At 50.8% G+C, this 23,098-nt stretch overlaps 1 protein-coding gene across 4 annotated transcripts in view; it reads left to right on the top strand.

Annotated features, from left to right (window-relative positions):
- Nucleotides 1-18,506: 18,506 nt before the first annotated feature.
- The window catches only part of LOC144723074 (uncharacterized), a 25,186-nt gene continuing 20,594 nt past the window's right edge, over nt 18,507-23,098 (top strand). Inside the window, exons 1-2 of one of the 4 annotated variants that reach the window (XM_078601633.1) lie at nt 18,507-18,877; nt 19,947-20,035. Coding sequence is in view for 1 of the 4 variants with exons in the window: in XM_078601631.1 (XP_078457757.1) it covers nt 18,835-18,877 (43 nt within the window). In the remaining 3 variants the exon portion in view is untranslated. The remainder of the gene's footprint in view (nt 18,878-19,946; nt 20,036-23,098) is intronic. The other 3 variants (XM_078601632.1, XM_078601635.1, XM_078601631.1) reach the window with 3 other exon arrangements.

Genomic DNA, 23,098 nt, shown 5'->3' with positions numbered 1-23,098 from the left:
GTGGCAAAGTCGCTTTTGAAAAAGAGTCAATTGCTCAGTGGGCTTTACCTGGAAAATGAACTAGTTATGATGGCTGATGGTGGCTTTGGCTGCAGTATCACAACAACCAGCCGTTTCCTGCAGAAAAAGCCCAGTCTGTTGACATTTACTATCTTTGTGAGAGGCCAAGAGGTAGTTTGAGAACACTGTCAAAGGTTAATGACACTGAAATATTCCTAATCTGGTTACAGTGTAAAATCCTCTGTACAATATTAATATCCTGAATCCAACGGACTGCGGTTATGTGCTTTAAACAGCAAGGACCACCTTTTAAAGATATTAACGAGTGTCACTGAGGATACTAGAAACAATCACTAATGTGGAGCATTCCTACAATATGCTATAACCTGGAGCAGCAATGCTATTTGAAGATGTCCGGAGACCATCTGGGGACATTTTATAAAGAGACATCGGTCTTCATCCCCAATGAACGATGATGCAGTGGGGGTTGATTGCTTGATCCAGCACCGATTCGCTCACAATCGGTCCGTAGCTTCGTATCGCACCTACCGTGGTAGCTGATTCTGTGAACATCTCGACATGAGACCATCCACGTTGAGGACTCTTCTTACAAACGATTTCGTCTCGTACATACTGTGGTCAACTCGCATAACGCTTACTGTGTTCATCCATAAGAGGTTTTTGCGTTAGATCGTGCAATGTGTTGTTTAAACCCGCCACCACCCGACGGCCAACTAGTCAGGATTGTCACGTAAACAACATGCCAATTCGTCACTAGTACAGCACACCGGTGTGTTGGGAGAGCCAAGCCACAACAATTACACCAAGTACGACGTTTCGCCATTAATTGCAACCATCTTGTGTTCAACTAGCATAACGGGTCAAAACATCTAGTTGCATCTACTCGGGCACTGCTCGGTCCCATGCAGAAACGTATTATAAAGCGATGACACTAAAGTAGATAATATTTTATCGGGGCCCACTTTTTTATAAGCTACCTGGCCGCAAGAGATGGCTCAACGAAGCGGCTCATTGCGTGGATTTTTTAGCAGCCAAAAATAAACGCACGTTGATTCTGAATGAGAAAACCGGAGGACCCGGAGAAAAATTCACGCGACCACAGAACATGCAAACTGCAAACATACAGCAGCAGGCGTCAGGGTCGGGATCGAACCCACGACCTGCATACTAGGCGAGGGAGTTAACATCTCGCCACCGTGGCGCCCAATATTCATATATATTATACCTTTAATAGGTATGTGTCAATTTCCGGCCGCTTGACTTATCGTGCTCGGCAATTGTAAAACGTATATATCTGTCTGCTAACGCATGCAACCCACATCGCTCGCCACCTTTGCAAGAGTCGTGTCAAAACGTGTGGTTCGCATTCCTTCGGTGCCGTGCTCAACGCGGTCGCTTTTGAAAGTACTGTAATTGCACAAGACCGTGCCCTGGCACGCGTCCAATGGAACGGCAACACCAAAAAAAACCCACGAGCTGCTGTTGCAAATAGCCGCCGAACGCAAAGGAGAAGTTGAGCCTTAGACGCGAAGTTTCGTTTTAATATGGGAGGGGGGGTTCGTTGTTTGGATGAGTCTATTGAGCTGGGGTTTTCATAACTTGCGGTTACGCAGGGACGCTTTTGCACGAATACATTTTAAACGCATATACATAGTTCGTGACTCAACAACCACAAGCCATGATCAGTCCACCGCTGGATGACAGCCATCTCGTGGTTCGATGTATATCGATCCGCAATGGCTCGTGCACAGGGTGGGGGGGGTACGTTTCAAGGCTCCGTGCTCTTAGACTGCCACTCCCGTCGTCGTCGTCATTCAACCACCACCACCACCACCAGCTCGTCATCCCTTCTAGCGGCGTGTCCTGTCCACGTGCATTTATTTCTAACAGCGAGGGTGGTGCATTTTTAGCCATGCCCGTGTTCTCCAATAAATGTCAAAGTCAGGCGTGAACATTTGTTCACGAAACGTCGCCGTATATTGCCCGAGTTTTTTAGGGCGCCCGTAAAAAGTGCGTGCGATCGACAATCCTCTGCGTCTATAAATCTGGCGCCTCTGCGCTGAAGAAGGGCAATTATTGCCTGAAATATCAAGTCTGCTGCAAAACACGATGCGTTTATGCGTTACGCGCCAGTGGCAAGGATTGGTTCGGTGGGGTTTTTTTTTCTTCGGTCTGTGTGTGTTGTTGTGCACCACTTCCTCCCCCAAATAACTCAAGTTGAAGTTGTGTTTGTGCTCACTTTGCTCGTAACTCACGCAACATTTGTGTTTATCTCGCACAATTATTACATCCGAGATGTACTCTGGCCACGTGCTGGCATGTTCGTGCAAGCGAGCGCACAGATTTATTATTTTCGTTGTCTTTACCTTGGCGCAGCAAGCAACACGTGGGGATCAATATCCACGGATCGATAACATGAAATGAGTTTCGTAAATGTCAACCACGATGTCGTATGACACCACAAATTATGGCCGGTACGACTGACTTTTTTATCCAGTGCCTCAATTGGCCGTGCAGATGTGAAACGGACAGGGCAGTAAGGTAGACCTTTGGTGCCTGGAGCATGGTGCCACATGGCCACCCCCGTCACCACCACCACCACTCCTGCTGCGTCACCGCCACCGCCCCACCCAATAATTAGAGGCACCACCACCACCGCCACCACCACCACCACCGGCTCGCTCCAGCGTCTACGACAAACTCGGCTGGCAGCGCCCCCGAGTCGGGGAAGGACGAACCCCCTCCCGCCAGTCCATCCGAGGGCACCGCACACAAAGACGAAGCGTGTCTACTTGGGTCTATGCCTGTGTGTATGTGGGGCCTTCACTAGGTCGACTCAGCCTGAAATGAGAACCTGGTGCGATGTGTGAACATCGCCACTAGGGAGACAAAGGCGGCCGGGCGTGGTGTTGTCCAGCCCCTCGTGTGCCGTGCCGGCCTTCATAGGTGCTCGCTAACAGCACTTGCCCCAACATTCTGTGAAGGCTATACGGGGGTTATTTTATATAATGCGTGAAGATGTGTGTGTATATATCTGTCGCAACTCTCCTGCAGCCGTCATTCGACCGGGCGGAATCGGTACTTGAAGTGGAGCACTCTCGCATTTCCCTGCACATTGTTTTGGGTACGTGATCGCTTCCTCCTCTCCCCTGCTACATTGTCCCCAAATACCCTCGCCGCTCGTGTACCATCTGACTTTATTGTTGCGAGCATAAAGCGTGTTTTCTTTAAATACCCAGGGAAAGAATCTCACAGGGGCAATAGTGTTTTGAAACGGAGGCGCACTAGGTCAGGGGTCGGCAACCAAAATAACAAGAAGAGCCATTTCTTTCCAATTCGGTACAAAATTCAGTATTTCAAGAGCCGCAATGCATCTGAGTACACGTACTCATCGTCAAGAAGCAGCCCGTAAAGAGCCGCATGCGGTTCCGGAGCCGTAGGTTGCCGACCCCTGCACTAGGTGAACACTTAACAGAACAAAAGTTGTACGTACGACGTTGAACTTATTTCGAACCGTACGTAAGCCAGCCGTGCTAATCGCGGAGGTGCGGGGAAAGGACAACAAACTGAACACGAAAAGCGGTTCTGAAGAATTAGTTTTCAACCTCGATGATGTAAACGTGCATAGCAGCTCCCAGTGGCTTTCTAACATCTGAAGGCAGAGCGTTCCAGACGGCCACAGACGCGCATCTGAGAGCGCCGCGCGATGATGATGCCGCTTGTGATAAGCGAGGTGAGCTTGTACAACAGAATAAAACACATTCGGCGATGCTGCTTTTATGTGTTTTGAAGAAGGCCCATTGTCCGAAACGTCCCCTGGTATGATTCATGTTATGGACGAATGTGTTGCAGTCATTTTTGTAATTGAATAATATTCAACATGTTTTCGTTTACTTCAAAGACGAAAGACAGATATCGATTATTTTGGACGACAGGCCGTCTTTTGGAATATACGTTTTAACAACGCATGCATTCTCATTTTATATTTATAGAGCGCTTTACAGATTTTAAAAAGCGGTAGCAGGAATAGAGGTATCTACATGGCAGGGGCAGTGAGTGACTGTAACAGAGGACACGTGGGGTCACGAAGGGGCTACATGGGAGGGATGGGACGGAGGGGCGAGCGGAGGGAAGAGGACGGAATTGGGCAGTGGAGAAGAGGGGAGGCTTCAACAACAACGGAATGAGTTAAGGAAGGGGACTGCTCAATGTACGGTTGCAGTGCTGAGTCTATGAGCAGTGTTAAGTCTATGGGCAGTGTTGAGTCTATGGGCAGTGTTGAGTCTATGCTGAGTCTTCGGGCAGTGTTGAGTCTATGGGCAGTGTTGAGTCTATGGGTAGTGTTGAGTCTATGCTGAGTCTTCGGGCAGTGTTGAGTCTATGGGCAGTGTTGAGTCTATGGGCAGTGTTGAGTCTATGCTGAGTCTTCGGGCAGTGTTGAGTCTATGGGCAGTGTTGAGTCTATGGGCAGTGTTGAGTCTATGCTGAGTCTTCGGGCAGTGTTGAGTCTATGGGCAGTGCTGAGTCTATGGGTAGTGTTGAGTCTATGGGCAGTGTTGAGTCTATGGGCAGTGTTGAGTCTATGCTGAGTCTTCGGGCAGTGTTGAGTCTATGGGCAATGTTGAGTCTATGGGCAGTGCTGAGTCTATGGGCGGTGTTGAGTCTATGCTAAGTCTATGGGCAGTGTTGAGTCTATGGGCAGTGTTGAGTCTATGCTAAGTCTATGGGCAGTGTTGAGTCTATGGACAGTGTTGAGTCTATGCTGAGTCTTCGGGCAGTGTTGAGTCTATGGGCAGTGTTGAGTCTATGGGCAGTGCTGAGTCTATGGGTAGTGTTGAGTCTATGGGCAGTGTTGCGTCTATGGGCAGTGTTGAGTCTATGGGTAGTGTTGAGACTATGCTGAGTCTATGGGCAGTGTTGAGTCTATTGGCAGTGTTGAGTCTATGCTGAGTGTATGGGTAGTGTTGAGTGTATGGGTAGTGTTGAGTCTATGCTGAGTCTATGGGTAGTGCTGAGTCTATGGGCAGCGTTGAGTCTATGGGCAGTGTTGAGTCTATGGGCAGTGTTAAGTCTATGCTGAGTCTATTGGTAGTGTTGAGTCTATGCTGAGTCTATGGGTAGTGCTGAGTCTATGGGTAGTGTTGAGTCTATGGGCAGCGTTGAGTCTATGGGCAGTGTTGAGTCTATGGCCAGTGTTGAATCTATGCCGAGTCTATGTGCAGTGCTGAGTCTCCCGGTAGTGTTGAGTCTATAGGTAGTGTTGAGTCTGTGGGCAGTGTTGAGTCTATGGTGCAGTGTTGAGTCTATGGGCAGTGTTGAGTCTGTGGGCAGTGTTGAGTCTATGGGCAGTGTTGAGTCTATGGGCAGCGTTGAGTCTATGGGCAGTGTTGAGTCAATGGGCAGTGTTGAGTCTATGGGCAGTGTTGAGTCCATGGGCAGCGTTGAGTCTATGGGCAGTGTTGAGTCTATGGCCAGTGTTGAGTCTATGCCGAGTCTATGTGCAGTGCTGAGTCTCCCGGTAGTGTTGAGTCTATAGGTAATGTTGAGTCTATGGTGCAGTGCTGAGTATATGGTGCAGTGCTGCTCAATGCACAGGGGAAGTTGATTCCAGTGGAGGGGTACAATGAGGAAGAAGGATCAAAGACGATATTGGCACAGGAAGGAGGAGGGACACAGCGAGTGAGAGAGACAGATAAGATTTGAAACGAAGGGGACGTACCAATGGATAAGAGAGGCGAGATAAGGCGGGGCAAGGTCATAGAGATATTTAAAGACGAGTGCAAGGTAGTGATGCATTCACATTGATATAAATAATAGAAGGTACGTGCATTTTAATCAGTACAGTATTGGCAACGCGCCCCATTATCCATGCAGACACCACCACGAAAATGAGCAATCGTTTGCACGTGCGAACGATTACATTTGTTTTAAATCACTTTCTGAGCACAGGATCAGCACACCAAGCGCCCAACAACAAAAGGCACGAGTTCAAACACGTTTCTTGAAGTGAGCAAGGCCAGAGGGAGTTTTGCAGCAACACGCGACAACGGGAGGGAATTCCAAAGTTGCGAGCAGTGCGAGAGAGACGCAGGTGTGGAGGGGAGGTGACCTGCGGCGGGCGGGCGGGCAGAGAGAGTTGTTGTGACCTGCGGGGAGCGGTAGTGTAGCAGCCGTGAGCGATCCTGGCGACCCATGTTCGTTGTCACACAAGTGGGATTCCCTCGGTACGGCCAGCGCCGTCGATCTTGCTGTTTGTCGGCGAGTAGCACCGATGAAAGGCCGGCGCGGCACACGAGGGGGTGGGTGGCCAAGACCATGCTCGGCCACCTTTGTCTCCTCAATGGCGATGTTTACACACCTCCCCGGGTACTAATTTTAGGCTGAGACGACCTAGGGGAGGACCATGAACGGTTCAGATAATTGTCAACGGTGTTGGTGGCCGTGAGCGGGAATCTAACTCGGATCGTCGGGTTTCGTAGAGCGCGCTAACCTGCTCCTCAAGTGCGTCAAGCACTATTTGCCAAACACCCGCATTTGGCCACGCTGTCACCTGTGTGAGATAGGGGCCGTTTAGGAAACGTAGAGCTGTAGCGTTTGAACATAATGCGCGTACAAGAAGCTGTTAAGGCGCTGTTCATGCCGCAATAAGTTTAGGTCAAGTTGACCTATTGGCACTGCTGTGCAATTTAAAGATAGACGCATTAATGTTGTTTATCCTGGAAGACCTTCATGGAAAGACAAACTGGAATGCCTTACCGAGTCGCCAAATTCCAGGAGGCTCTTGCAGTGGGACGACCTTTGGCCATTTCTCTCTGCTAAGGAGTGTTTTGAGTTTTGGGGTGAAACATAACGGCCTGGGGGGTAGAAATGCCGTGAATACGGGTGGGTGGGATCACGCGCATGAGTTCACACGGACGGGTTTGTCTTTGGCTCACTCCATCAGCACCCGTGGAGGTTTGTCGTCTTGTCGAAGACATCCGTACTCTCGGGGGGTTTGACTTCACAGAGAGATCAGGATTTTAACGTGAAATTGTATATTTAAAAAAATTACCGCAAGTAACTCGGAGCTCAAAAGACAGGTGAGGGAGGTGGGAGGGTTGGGGTCTTTAGGTGTTCTAGATTTGAAGCTTTCATGACTGCAAGGATTCATACTGTTAGATCTTTTTTCGGTAAAGTCACGTAGGTAAAAAATAAAATTAAAAGTTAATGAAAGTAATAATGGAAATAAAATAAAATAATAAATCACGACGTTTCGGAGGCAACGCAAGTCTCCGTCATCAGGTGGGACCGTCACAGCTAAAATTACTGCAGCAAGTGAGGAAAATTCCAAAAGACCAGCCCTTAAATACGGTAAAGTCACCTACGTGACTTTACCGAAAAAACCTAACAGTATGTCTTTAGGTGTCTCTGCAAAATGGGTGCGGAGTGAAAGCCGCTGCTGGACGGCCACGACTACGACGTTGGTGGTGGTGGTGGTGTTGGTGGTGGTGGTGGTGTTGGTGTTGGTGGTGTTGGTGGTGGTAGTGGTGTTGGTGGTGGTAGTGGTGTTGGTGGTGGTGGTGTTGGTGGTGGTGGTGTTGGTGGTGGTGGTGTTGGTGGTGGTGGTGTTGGTGGTGGTGGTGTTGGTGGTGGTGGTGTTGGTGGTGGTGGTGTTGGTGGTGGTGGTGGCCGCGTTCAAGACGGTGGCGGCTGCCGTGCCGAACTCACGCCCGGCAGTGTCGACGGCGTCCCTGGTGTAGAGACGAGGTTGTGAGTTTGCGCTTAAATGGCACCGCAACTCAAACACGCTGGGTTGCAAGTCTTTTACGCACACATTACATATACATATAAAGCACCTGGCGTCGATAAGGTGTGAAGACTGGGTCTGATAGATGTATATATGTATCTGGCGGAACTATTCTGCAGCTGTAATTCGACCCAGGGGAATTAGCACTTGAAGCGGAGCACACTCGCATTGCCCTGCACCTCATCTTGGGTACTTTATCGCTTCCTCCACTCCCCTGCTATATTCTCAACAAATCCCCTAGCCACTCGTCTTCCCCATCTCTGTATTGTTGCTAACATAAAGCGTGGTTTTTTTAAATACCCAGATTAAGAATCTCAGAGGGGCAATGGTGATTTGAAACGGAGACACAATGCGTGAACTGGAACAATGGTTGTAAGTATGTACTATGTTGAGCTTCTTTCGCACCGTACGTAGCCAACCGTGATAATCGCAGGTGCGGGGGAAGGACAACAAACTAAAAACACACAAAGGGGCTCTGAACGAAATTAGTTTTTTATTTAGATGTAAAAGTGCGTTGCTCCAGTAGTGTACTAACAATGTGCAGATGTGGGAGCGGGCCCATGATAGACCCGTGTAGGGCCCCAATAGGAGCACCATGACCATCATATGATGGTGCAATGTAGCAATACACCCAGCGCCTGTTAGCGAGATTATTTCATTGCCAGCTCCAATGAGGCCAGACGCACACACTTCTATTCTTACATTTGAGAATACGATATGTTCCGGAGACACATGCCAATGTCTCATTTCTTTAGAACTGCTTTTTGTGTGATTGGTGTGTTGTCCTTCATCCCGCAGCTCCGATGAACACGATTGGCTACGTACGGTACGAAATAAGTTCAACATACATACAATGTCTACGAGACCCCCAGCTGTCGTGTAGCGTGGTTGGCATCGGTCCGAGTAAAAAGGAATGAAATGGGGCACCCCGTCCAATGTTCCCTTCTCTTCGATGCCCTCTGGCCCATGGAGCCCCAGTGGTGCACAGTTGCACTTCCTGCATCATCGACAACCAACACGCCACTGGACCCCAGCCCACATGGACACTACATCTGGGAGGAAGTCCACACGAGTGGTCCTGCAATGGGAACTTTATACTGGTAGGAACCACCTGGTTCCACCAGTCCACAGGAGATTATTGTGTCCGTCCGTCGTGCATCCAAAAATGGGAGGGGTGGGGAGGGGCTGGGTGGAGAGGGTGGGGAGGGGCTGGGTGGGGAGGGCGGGGAGAGGCTGGGTGGGGAAGGTGGGGCTGGGTGGGAGGGGTGGGGCTGGATGGGGAGGGGAGGGGCTGGTCACCCCGTGGTGCCCTTATAAATCTCAACGTTTAACCGACTCACGCCGGCTTGTGCCCGCCCTCACAGTCGGCCATATTTGCGGAATACACCATGCCGCCGTTGACCCTGGCCATTGACCGAGCAACCCAACGTTCCTACCAGCTCCCTCCGCAGGAATGTGTTTGTTCCAGCACCGCCAACACGAGCATCATGTAGGGCACGCACACTCCTCGCGCTCCGGCTCCCGTTCCCTGATATCCCTTCTCTCACTTCCCCACCAACGGGCCCCCCCCTCCAATCCCCTCGCTCCCTACCCCCCCCCCCTTTCTTGCCAGCACCTCCATCGCACCGCCTCTACGGGGCGTGGTGCAGTGTCCTCCACGTGACCCCCCCGCCGCCCGCACTCAATCCCAACCACGTGCCCCCCCCACCGCCCCACGAACTCCACACGCCCATCATATCTCACGTTGACTCCGTCAACAACAACAAACATCAGTGAGTCAATCACTGAAAAAGCCAAAACATTGCAGTGGGTGTGAGGGCCAGGAGGGGGGGGGGGCACAGCCTGCTAGTCAATGCGACTTTCGCTCTACCCCGAACCTGAACGAACCAACGAGACAACCAGCCACGAGTATTTGCCTTTCTACTCATCCTAACCATAACCACCGAGACGAGTATAGCCACGAGCGCTGTACTCGGCTAACCAACTCGCCACGAACACTCTCTTCCTTTATTACTGCTAATCTTACATAATACACTCGCATAATGTGACTTTGATTCCTCCCACCGCCTACACATTCCACAAGGAGTGGACTAACCCCATATCTGCATTTGTCATCAACATGTTAAATTCCTCTGTTGATATGTAAACTCCTTTGTCAAGGCTCTCTGCTGCTCCCACTCAGCTTAAAATTCGCTGCCAAGCTTAGCGGTGTTCATTAGGACGCTGTCTTTCCGACAGTTCTGTTCTTCACCTGAGGACGGCTGCTTGTGTTGTGGCCGAAACGTCGTGAGAAATGTATTATTTTTATTATTTATTATTTCCATTCTACGTGACTTTACCGAAAGAACCAACAATATGCTCTTCCTACCCTTTACCTAATGCTCACTGGAAAACCAGCGACTGGTACTAACCAGAGGTGTGGACTCGAGTCATGTGACTTGGACTCGAGTCAGACTCGAGTCATGAATTTGATGACTTGCGACTCGACTTGGACTTGCATAACAATGACTTTGTCCCACCTATGAGATGTGGACTCGAGTCATGTGACTTGGACTCGAGTCAGACTCGAGTCATGAATTTGATGACTTGCGACTCGACTTGGACTTGCATAACAATGACTTTGTCCTACCTATGAGATGTGGACTCGAGTCATGTGACTTGGACTCGAGTCAGACTCGAGTCATGAATTTGATGACTTGCGACTCGACTTGGACTTGCATAACAATGACTTTGTCCCACCTCTGGTACTAACTAGCCGAACCAAGAAGAACCAGCCCAACGGGCCTTCCCACCGAGCCGACTCTTTCGCGCCTCTCTCACGACATCTTGTTAAACTTTTTGGTTCGTTTTGCAGTTTCAGTATTCGTAGCGCAGACCTCTCCAGAAACGGCGACACTGGCAAGGGGGCATCTAAAATATCGTCCAGAATAACCTCGCAGCTTGTGTGGAGTGATTGCAATGAATGGTTGAAATAATAGTAATGGATCATAATTCCCTCTTGATATTGATGGATTGAACGCGAACAGGCGATTTCTTTTTTTCAACGGACACCATACAAACTGCTTCACCCATTGACCCGGTCACAAGTTTACACGCTTTGAAAACAGCGGCGGCTGAATGTGAAGAAAGTGCCGTTCTCAAAAGCTTTTCAACGAGCGTTGAAAGTGTTCACGCATTAAGCTCCGTCAGACCGTCTAGTAAGTGAAAAATGTTTTCAAAAGGAACAAAGACTTGAGCATTGCGTTGTATTTGCTGGTATGGACTTATTGTATAGAAACTCGGGGGGGGGGGGGGGGGGAACATCGATCAAAGTGTTAGCCAAAACTTAGAGGCACAAACCAGCGCTAAAAGGATTCTCCCCAGACGCCACTAGGTGTGACGTCACATCGCCGCGTGTCTTGAAACGTAGACGTAATGTATTTTTCGAGGACAAAGGTCACGTTGGAAAATGAACGGAATTCATGCGGGCGCATCATTTCCATTCCTCGTCCTGTTCATCGCCCTGCTTGCAGGCAAGTTGATGGACACCACGTGAATAGAAGCACGTCGCTGCGAATCGATGCAGCGTCGCCTCGTCAATGCGTGATGTTGACAGACGCGCGTGGTATACGATGCGTGTCACTGCGGAGCCAGTGGGGGAGTTGTGTGTGTGAGTGCGAGTGTTTTTTTTTCTAGAAGCGAATGCGAGCATGCTTACGTTGAAGGAGCAATATTGGATCAGGGCTGGTTGTGTAACAGTCACCATCGTAATATCAGTCATCTAATCTGACCCTAATCAACTAGCCACTAGTCCTCCCACTCACAATAACTAACTTGACAACCGCCCAATAGCACCACCCTGACTTCTTATCAAAAAATGCCTGCAGGGAGCTCCGTGCAAGCTCTACTTCACTAACAAGGAAACCCGCCGCTAGCCCTACTCCTAGACCCCAACCCTTGCCAGCCATGCAACTGCAAATAGTCGTCCTCCTCTAATCTACGAGCCATCCGGCCACGAGTACTAGCCCTACTCTGAAGCCGTCTTCCTAACAGGCCATTTTAGTACTCACCACCACTGTCGTACCAATGCTATCCGAAGCCAATACCAAACCAACCACCGGTAGCCATACCTCGAATCCCACCCACAAAGATTTGCCAGGGCGGTCTTTAACGTCTCGTTCGCTTGACAATTGTTGGTACGTTCGACGCTGGGAGCGGCGCTTTCAAATTCACCCCCGCCACTCCTCCCCGTAGGGGATCAGGCTGCGAGCATTAAATTACCTTCAACTTGAGAAACTCTATCACAATTTACACTTCACCTTCGAGTAATACATTTCCTCCTCACCCCCCCCCAACACCACTAAACCCCACGCCCCTCCAGGCAGCGGTGTTGCTGACGAGTGCTCGTCCGGTGATGCGAGCGAGTGAGCGAAACACCACCGGAGTGGCCCAGGCGATGGGAAATAAAGAAAGGGGGAGGTGGAATTGGGCGGAGAGAGAGGGCACATGCCACACACCCTCGGCCACTACCCTGAGCCTCTACCCGTCCCTCTCTCAAAGAGACCCATTAATTATCGTACATGTACGTGCACGACTCTTCTCGCGTTGGCGGGGGCTGTAGGGAGATTATCCCCACCCCCCAAGCCTCCCCTGCTGGAAGCTCAGCCCTCCCTGCTCAATTTCAATCGTCAAAAGACGCTGGGGCAATGTTGAACGTCGGCGGTGGCCTTTCGAGCTACGCAGGAGGCGAGAGCTGCAGCAGAACGATGGACGAAAACCAAAAGGAGATCGCGTCTCTACTCGGTCTGTCGAGCAGATTTGTTTAAAGTTTGTTTGGCGTTGTTGGTTCTCGTGGCCCCCATGAGTCTGTGTGTGTTGTACCCCCCCCCCCTTCCCTTTGTAAAAAGTCCACGCCACACGGTTCAACGTAAACGAGCACATCTTAGCTGTGCTCAGGGCAGAATCTCAACGCGTGGACTTCACCAAACCTAAAACTTCAAATCTAGAATTCACCAAACCTCACGCACTGGGCTAGCCCCCCGTCCCCTCCTCCTCCTCGTACCTTCCCGGTCACTCCGCAACTTTCACCGCATATGAGTTTCTGCGTTGTGCGTGGTGAAGTATGGTCAAGCAACCCCCATGACCAGCACGGTGTGGAAGAGGCCTCCATCCAGCAGTGGATTGTCGGAGGGCGAAACATGATTAATGTTGTTGCCTCGTTACGGGCGATGGTGTGAAACCGTCACGCGAACTCCGGTCGTCATCCTCGCAGCGACTTTTGACCACAGCTATCAAACAAAGACGGCGGTCACCGCATCATGCACTTTCGGATGCGCTTTTGCGGCCGTCTGGAACGCTCTTCCTTCCGATATGAGGACGTCACTGGAGCTATGCACCTTTAAATAATCTAAATTGAAAACTTATTTCTCTAGAACTACTTTTAGTGTTTAGTTTGTTGTCCTTCCCCCGCACCTCCGATTAACACGGTTGGCTACGTACGGTGCTAAAGAAGTTCAACACACAGTACATACATACAAGAAAAGTAAGTACGTTGAACTTATTTCGCACCGTACGCAGCCGAAGTAAGTAGGCTTGTGCAGGACACGTCATGGCCAGAAGAGATGACGACGGGCGGTCGAGACTAAAACGGGAGTGGCAGCCCAAGGAGGGAAAACAACTTCCAAGAGGCCATTCGCCGTGGAGATGGATCAATGTTACATCACAAAACCGTGAGAGATGGCTATGGAATGGGGGAAAGGCCTTCATCCAGCAGTGGAGTGATCATGGACGATGAGAATGACGAGTCCGGCTGGGCTACACGGGGCACACGACGTGCCAGTACAGAAAGTGGGCGCGTGGACCCAGCAGCGGCGAAGTCTTCGAGGATGATTCTCTCAACACGCATGCTGGATTTTCCCTGCATCCTTCAGTTATCTCCCACACAGGAGACAAAACTCTCATCATATATATTATCATCACGACAACAACAACAAAACATACGCTTGGACAAAAAATAAACAGCCAATGCGCTCCCCGCCCGCCCTGCCCTGCGGTGGCGTTGGATTTAAGGAAGGTGAAAACTTCGTAATTGCCTGGACAAACAAAACTTGGCAGGCTGGGCCATGGGGAGGAGTCACGGTACGCAGCGTCCTTCCCGGCAGTGAACATCGCCCTTGACGTAGGTTGACAGTGAAGCCATCACGCCATATCGCGTGTATTCCTGACATCGGGTTCATGTAGCACCCGGTCAACCCCTCCCCATAAAACGCTCTCTCCACCACCACCAACGCCGCCGCCGCCGTCGCTGTGGAGATCTTTACAACCTTAGTCGAATTACCGTTAGCGATGAGAGGACATAGATGAAGACACAGAGATAGAAAGGTCAGAAACGAGAGAGAGAGAGAGAGATACGCAAAACGATAGACACGCAGAGATATAGACACAGAGATAGACAGAAAAAAGAGATAAACAGACACGGAGGCAGAAATGGACGCAGAGACATGGAGAGAGATGGATGTGAAGAGATACACGGAGAGACACAAACACAAAGACCCCCTCTCCTCCATATAGTCTTAAGACTTTTGGTGCAAGTGCTGTTAGCGAGCACCTATGAAGGCCGGCACGGCACACAAGGGGGTGGGTGGTCAACACCACGCCCGGTCGCCTTTGTCTTCCCAGTGGCGATGTTTACACACCGCACCAGGTACTCATTTGAGTCGACCTAGGGGAGGCCCACGACAAGTTCAGATAATCGTCACCGGTGTTGGCCGTGAGCGGGAATCGAATTCGTGTCACCGGGTTCATTGCGCAGCGCGCTGACCATTACACTACTGCTCCCCACAAACACAAACCACTTGGAGAAAGACACAGGCAGAGATAGACACAGAAACAGAAATACAAATATATACACGATGTGAGACGAATGCAGCGATACAGAGAGACATTGAGACAGACACAACATAGAGAAACAGACAGGCACACACAGAAAGACACAGGTGAAAACTAGCACGTACAAATACAGAATTGCGAGTGGCCCAAATAAGTGGAGGTCTGTCTGCGCGCACACTCATGCAGAATCAGAATCTTGATTCAGACTGGAGGAATCCGATACGCTATGAGGCTCTTTTTTCACAGATGTCCAGGATGGGCAGGGGTCAGCGAGTCACAACAGCAAATCAGCAAGTCACAGCAACAAGATCTATGGCGCTGACTACACAGACGGAATTCCACTCTTGTGACAACTTAATTCAGCTGGAAATGATCACAGATGCTTGAAAGGGGAGAGAACTTACACGGGAGTCAAGGGGGTGGTGGGGGGGGGGTCCTACAGCCACAGTATAACCGCAGAGTTCATTCGTTGGATAACAACATATGCAATAACGACCATGCGACTGACCCACCATGCCTCGCATGTCACGTGACATCACTCCATTGTCCACACAGCATTGTATGTAGACCGCCAACAGGTCAAAACTGTCGCCCTATTATCTTTGACAGCGGCAGCGTGTTCATTGGAAAAACTGTTCTATACCAGTTCCACACCTGTCAACCTGTAGGGTTTAGCCGTATTCTTATACAGGGAAGTTGAGTTTTCAGGTCCATACGGCGTACAGCCGTTTCAATACGGGCAAAATTAAATAAAATAATGGCTGTGTTTCTCCCTTATGGTGGGACTTTGTAGGATGAACGTTGAAATGTATAAGGGCACGGGGTGACCAATACGGTCTGAATTGGTCTGTAATTAGGTAGGGCACTGATAAGGGGTTGACAGGCGTGCACTCCGTTACTGACAGACGGACAGGGCCAACGCATAAACACTTCGTGTGAAAGCGTTTCAAACTAACGAGTCATCAGGAGAGCAACCTCAATAGATGTGCAACGCTGGTCCAGCATTGGGTCAACCGTTACCCAAACACATGACAACGTTGAACCAACCCAGTCAACGTGCAACATTGGGGACACTGGCCCAGCGTTGGCCCAATGTTCCACGTTGACTGGCTTGATCCTCATTGTCTACTGCTACCCTGTGCCTCGCGGGCGGGGGGGGGTCTTCACGTGATCAGCATCGACATAGTCTGACAGCTGCCTAAGGGCGGCATTGAATGAATCCTGCCCATACAGGCTGTTCTCCTATAACGGGGTAGTAATTGCATTCCTAACGAACACCGCGTTGAAAATAGTTTTTTTACCCTTCTATCTGGAAACAAAACTGACACCTTTTTTACATGGAGTCATGTTTACATAGACCACAATACCTGCAGTCATAATGCAAACATAATGCAAACATTGTGACTGCAGGTATTGTGGTCTATGTAAACATGACTCCTTGTAAAAAAAGATGTCAGTTTTGTTGCCAGATAGAAGGGTAAAAAAACAATTATCATATTTGTTACTGGCAAATGAGGTTCCAATGGTGAACACCGCGTTATTGAACAAAAAAAATCGCGTTATAATAGATGATATATATAAACATAGGGTAAAGTATAGTCCGCGATAAAACGTGTTAAGATGCGTCACGCAGGCCGCACAAAGACCGAGGCGCGTGGGTAGCTTCTAGAAGCATCCAGCAGCATCCCGCTGCCTCGTGCGATGGGAAGCCGAGACAGCCGTTCAACCGCCTATTCCTACTCGCGCGGCGTAGTTCCGTTCATTCGATAGCGTTATATCAACTTCGCATCCACGTTTAGAACAAAAATGTGTTCCCGAACACATTGATCATCGCGTTATATCCAATTGGCGTTATGAAAACAAAACGCGGCGTTATAGGAGGACTGTACCCTTTTCTTTGTAAGCGAAGGAGGAAATCCTCGCTTCCAGCCTGCAACTCACCGTTTTTGTCCGATGAGGTTTCTCATCGTTTGTGCCAGCATTTGTCCTTAGACTCGTGGGCTCCAATCGCCTTCTGCCACCCCACCACCCCCATGCATCGACCAATGCCAGATTAACTCTGTACACGATGTACAAAACGCATTTTTGGCTGATGGAGAAACAATTATTGCGGAGCATTTTAAGCGTTTTATCAGCCTGACATTGTGAAATGTATCCTTGTGTGTCATTTCAGCAACTCATCTCTCCTTTAGCCGGACACAAACGGTAGGCGCAAGGGTTAGATAGCGATCGCCTGTTGTGACTCGTTGTTGCCATCCGCAAATTCGTCAACCACACGAGAGATGTTGCAGAACGTTTTATACCCCCCCCGACCCCCGATGCTTCAAAATAACCCTGGATTGTTAATCCGAGACTCTTTCACAGAGCTCTAATTAAAAAGCTTCTTCGTGACCACCATACGACGTCGCATTTTGGTTTTGAGTTGTGAATTTGCCGTTCTCTTTTAGCCGTGTTATATAATTTTAAACCCCCTAACAAAAACAACAACAAGGAACGTATTTAGCCTTAACGGGGCCTCTCTTATATGCAACCAACCACTTGAGTCTTGTGTGTATATCACAGCACGGCGGTGCACGAGACGGGTGCTGTGATGAGCACCACCAGCACGCTTCGTCTCTCCAGCAGTAACATCGACACGCTTCTTTGGCCAGTCGTGGAGGGCGAAATCGACTCGGCGGAGACCCAGGTCACACTCGGTTACAATCGCTGTTGGTGACGTGCTTCACCTCGACCGGCATCAATACAAAGATCCCCGTATAGCCTTAACATACTGTTGGGACAAGTGATGTTTGCTGAAGGCCGGAAAGGCACAATACGGGGTGGGTGGCCGACTTTGTCTCCCTAATGGCGATGTTTACACAGCGCAACTACCATCACCGACACCACCACCACCACTAAAATCACCAATCAAATCATCACCAAAAACACCCCCACCAATATAACCAATACCGCCACCGCCATCATCAGCATTACCATCAAACAAAGACAAAGGTTCCCCCTATAGCCTGAGCAGACAGTTGGGGCAAGTGCTCTTAGCGAGCACCTATGAAGGCCGGCGCGGCACACGAGGGGGTGGGTGGCCAACCCCATGCCCGGCCAGCTTTGTCTCCCCAGTGGCGATGTTTACACACCACACCAGGTACTCGTTTGAGACTGAGACGACCTAGGGGATGCCCAGAACTGGTTCAGACAATCGTCACCGGTGTTGGCCGTGAGCGGGAATCGAACTTGGGTCACCGGGTTCGTAGCACATCGCTCTGACCGCTACACCACCGCGCGCACCAGCACAGAAACACCACAACCATTACCACAACGAGCATCTCCACCACGATTATTACCATGACTATAACCACCACCACCATCATTACCAACACGACACACACACCACCAGTATGAGCATTATTATCAAAGCCAGCATCGACACCACCATTACCATTTTACCATAATCACCAATACCACCACCATAAAACACCACGACCACCACCCTCACACACAATCGGTCATCACGACCACCAACAACCACGACTACAACCATCACAACTAGCACCAATACAATGAGCACCACCACCAAACACTAATACCATCGCTCCAACTATACGACGAGCATCCCCCATACCCGAACAACACCACGGCGCACAATCATCAACCTCCATTCCCTATCACTAACCACAGCCACCACAACTACCACAACCACCACAACCACCACGGCGCTCATGCGGCTCTCGCAGCGCGCACGGGGCGGGTACCAACAACATCATCATCAGCAACATCATCATCAGCAGCAGCAGGAGCAGCAAGTTCGCTTCCGAGCAAGGAGCGCGTCATTTCTCAATAGCCTCATGCATCATGAATGAGGGGGGGGTGCCAGGGAGTTGCTGTCCGCCAATGGAGCTACGCTGCTGGGAAACACACCCCAACAGCCCTGCAACTGAGCTTTTTTTGCGGCTGCTGCCGCTGCCCGGTCGTGCTTAGCGCAGGCTGTCATCGACTTCAAAGCGCGGTGTCAGACTTGCGCTACTCGCTGCTTGACTACCCAACCACCAGCAGCACTACCTACCACTCACTCGCGTGGTTGAAGGTGTGTGTGTGTCTGTGTGTGTGTGCGTTGAGCAAGCCCAACCGTGAGATGAAAACATTTCTTCTCTGACAAGTTGTCGCCGATGAGACGGAGGCAGCGGCGCGGGAAGGTTGTGAGAGAGCCAGGTGAGCGAGCTGGGAGGCGAGAGTGATTTGAGTTTGCGGCGAGTGAGTGACCGAGCCGGCGAGTGAAGATTGAGCGATGAGCGGATGAATGTGGCAACGGCGCTTGGCTCGGGGAGGCATTGATACAAACTAACAGAAGCAGCAGCAGCAACGTTATTGTAATAGACGACGTTTCAAGCAATAACCCTTCATTTGCCTATTATGTGTATAGTAGTTGCTTTTAACAGTGATATTAAGGAATGTGTCTATTTTTGTAAACTTGTGCTTATGCACAACTGCCAACGCAGTACTGTAATCATCGTCGTCATGTCGTGTTCTATCCACTGCTGTGTGAATACGTCCCTTGCGGTGACGCCACGCTTCAAGGCGTCTCGCTCCTCCTTGCACGCGAGCCGATCTCGCCGTCGCTCCATCTCACACGGTGGTCGTCACTCCCTGGACGCCTTCTCCCCTCCTTTGCCCGCCACTCCGTAGCCAGCCTCGTCCGTCGGCTATCGTTACCCCCCCTCCCCTTTCTAGCCATTGGCGTACCTCTGTCTGCCTGTCTGTCTGCCCGTCCGCCTGTCTGCCTGCCTGTCTGCCCGTCCGTCTGCCTGCCTGTCTGCCCGTCCGTCTGCCTGTCCGTCTGCCTGTCTGTCCGTCTGCCTGCCTGTCCGTCTGCCTGTCCGTCTGCCTGTCCGTCTGCCTGTCCGTCTGCCCGCCTGTCTGTCTGCCTGCCCGTCTGCCTGTCCGTCTGTCTGTCTGCCTGCCTGTCTGTCTGTATGTCTGCCTGTCCGTCTGCCTGTCCGTCTGCCTTTCTGCCTGTCTGCCTGTCTGCCTGTCTGTCTGTATGTCTGCCTGTCCGTCTGCCTGCCCGTCTGCCTGTCCGTCTGCCTGTCCGCCTGCCTGTCCGCCTGCCTGTCCGTCTGTCCGTCTGTCTGCCTGTCTGTCTGCCTGTCTGCCCAAGCCCCAACAACCGCTCTCAACGGCCACCCCCGAAGTCGCGACCTCGCGTCCGTTCTCCGATCCGCGCGTCCCGTTTCTCTCTCTCGGTGCCCACATCTCCCCCGTTCCATTTGTGTCTTTTCAGCTCTTGATGGAATTGTGTTTGGTCAGCGTTCACGCGCCGTCCGATCCATGCCACAGCGGGTGACGTTCACTGATTGAACACGGCTGTTGGTAAGGTGCACATTTGGTACATTGAAAAAAAACGTGTAATGTAGATATCAAATTCAAAGTCTCCGACAGCAACTCCGAGTCGCTCGTCGCTTGTGGTCACCGCGCGTCTTCGCCACGAGTCAGCCCCTCCGCAGACAGAGACATCCACGCACTCGCATGAGCGCTCGTCTTTCCGACAATTCTTTTGTGAATTTTGTTCGGCGGATTTCGCTGTGCGCTACGTGCGGCTTGCGTGTTGTTTACATGAGCGAGTCATACTTTTTTTTTTAAAGTTACCATTAATAATGAACACATGCATACGCGGGTGTCGTGTTAAGGCTAGTCGCGCGCTATTTTTCTCTCTCGAGGGATGCTGCTCCTCGCCGAGTCTCGACTCTTCTTGATTGCGAGCCTCAGACCGGTCTCTTGTGTCGAGTTGTTTGGCCAGTTCCATTGTTCAAGAAGTCCCCCGTTGCGTGTCTTCCTGTGCGAGTCTCATCCCCTCGTGTCTGCGTGGTGCGGTTTCTCCAGCCACTGACCACGTGAAGCGAAGCACTCTTTGAGCGATGTTGGTCAAACATCCCGATGTAGCAAGACCCTCCTAGGAAGAGTCCTGAGACTCCGTGAGGCTTTCTAAGATGAATATAACTCTTGGCGTATTCCGCGAATTATAAGACGCCCTCCTCCCCACCACCACCGCCACACTTATTTTAAAGCAACATTTGAGGGTGCGTCTTATTATCCGGTGTTTGCGCGCGTGACCAGATTTGTATAACTTTATTTGCACGGGGCGCATGTTTGGAGGCGCGTCTGATTTATGGAGCGTCCTGTCATCTCGAGCGTCGTGCTGGTGCCATATGGTCGAGGAGCGATCCTTTGCGGGGACGTCATCACTATCGCTATCATTATCTTCATCATCAACACCATCACCACCACACCCCTCCTCGCCCTTACTATCATCATCATCATTTTTTCGAAGGAAATAAATGGCTGCAATTGAAAACCAATAACCAAAAACGAACACATTTCGGGGTGCGTCTTACTTTCCGATGCGCGTTAATAATCTGCAGAATGCGCTATCGGTGTAGCTCGTCACGCGACGAGTCACGCGCAACCCCGAGCGAGTTGACGATACTCACGATTTGGGGGGCGGGGGGGGGTCGCTATTCACCTCTCATGAGTCGACTATCGTTGGGTCCGTCTCGCAGAGATCAGATCGTTCTGTGGCCTCATGGGTTACCGCGTCACCCTCGCGCGCGCCCTGACTCGCGCGCGCGCGCGGCATTTCACGACTCGCTATTAAGTCTTAACGATGATCAACAAGTGACGGATTATCCTCGTAGCAAAAGTAGCTACATATGCTACGGGCTCCGCACTTGGAAGGGCCCCGCGCTAAATGCTATCAAGCTATCAATTCCGGTTCAGTGATTCTGCACTTGCTCTATTACTATAGTACTATACTGCCTTCAACTTTTATGAACGGCTGGGTGTTTAAGGTGAGCGATTTGTCGCATTATTTGGCTGTACAGCAAATGAAAAAATACAATTACTTTACTATGCAAGTTAAAAATGTGTGTTTTCATATTTATGTGTTTTTATTTATTTAGGGCCCCTTAATAACATATGCTACAGGCCTCGCACTATCTTACTCCGGCCCGGTGATCATCAGCCGCGTGTTGCTCGTCATGGGAGTGTTTGTCCATACTTCACCACGCTGGCCGGCGCAGGTTTGTGAAAGGGGTCGGGGGGAGGGAGACGTGGGCGGGTAATAAGCCGAAGTCCGCGGTTCAGATACAACTTTCGCCACTGATGTCCTTCGCCTTGCCCGGGAATCAAACTCAGGCTGCCATACTTCACGACGCCGACCCGTGCAGGCTGGTGAAGTGTGAAGGCAGCATTGGTTCAAATAAGACTCGCGACTGATGTCAGCCGCGGCCAGGAGTTGAATTGAATGCCTGCGTTTCATAACGCAGTTTTGCCAGCCACTGCGCCACCGCTCCCCCCTTACATTGTCACATCTCTCATTGTTGCAGGAGTCTAGAGATTGTCCTGAACACGTAATTTAACGTACAGGCGGTCAGGTAGATTTATAATCAAGCATTCACCGATTCACTCCAAGACAAAGAGCCCTTCCCCCCCGTATAGCCTTCACGGACTGTTGGGGCAAGTGCTGTTAGCGAGCACCTTTGAAGGCCGGCACGACACACGAGGGAGATGGGTAGCCAGCACCACGCCCGACAGCCGTAGACTCCCCAGTGAAGATGCTTACACAACGCACCCGATACTTATTTGAGGCCGAGTCGACCTAGTGGAGGCCCAGGTTCGGCTCAGATAATCGTCACTGGTAATGGCCGTGAACGGGAATCGAACTCGGGTGGCCGGGTTCCCAGGGCAGCACGCTGGACTGATTCACTACAGTCAGTCGCTCACCGACAGAAAGTCGTTTCCATATCGCTCTTCTGTCGCTGCTACCGTGGCGACTGCTCCCGTGAACGTCTCTTGTGGATTCCTCCACGCGTGTCGATGGCTCGAGACAGTCAAGCAGACTGTCTCCCACATCGTTCTGCAGCCTCCTGGTTCACGGAGTCGTCTTCGTGTCAGCGTCGATCGCGTACTCTTTGGTTCTTTCGGTAAAGTCACGTAGGTAGAAAACAAAATAAATTAAATCACGACGTTTCGGGCGCAACACATGCGTCCGTCATCAGGTGGGACAACCACAGCCCGCCTGGGCAGTTGTTTCGTGCTGTGGTTGTCCCACCTGATAACGGACGCTTGTGTTGCGCCCGAAACGTCGTGACTTTATTGATTTTATTTTATACCTACGTGACTTTACCGAAAGAACCAAAGTGTATGGATCCCTGCAGTCACGAAAACTTCAAATCTAGACTGTCGGTCGCGTGTCTACCGGACTGTTTCGTCGCACCCACCACCCGTTATAACAAACAAAACAACTGCAGGTCACAACGAAACAAAGACAAAGCTCCCCCGCGTAGCCTGTAACAGACTGTTGGGGCAAGTGCTGTTAGCGAGCACCTATGAAGGCCGACACGGCACACGAGCGGGTGGGTGGCCAGCACCACGCCC

The sequence above is a fragment of the Lampetra planeri genome, chromosome 16 (genome assembly GCF_965212315.1).
Source record: "Lampetra planeri chromosome 16, kcLamPlan1.2.h2, whole genome shotgun sequence".
In the NCBI taxonomy this organism is placed as follows: domain Eukaryota; kingdom Metazoa; phylum Chordata; class Hyperoartia; order Petromyzontiformes; family Petromyzontidae; genus Lampetra; species Lampetra planeri.
The sequence above is the reverse complement of the archived record's forward strand: the minus strand, read 5'-3'. Positions and strand labels throughout refer to the sequence as shown.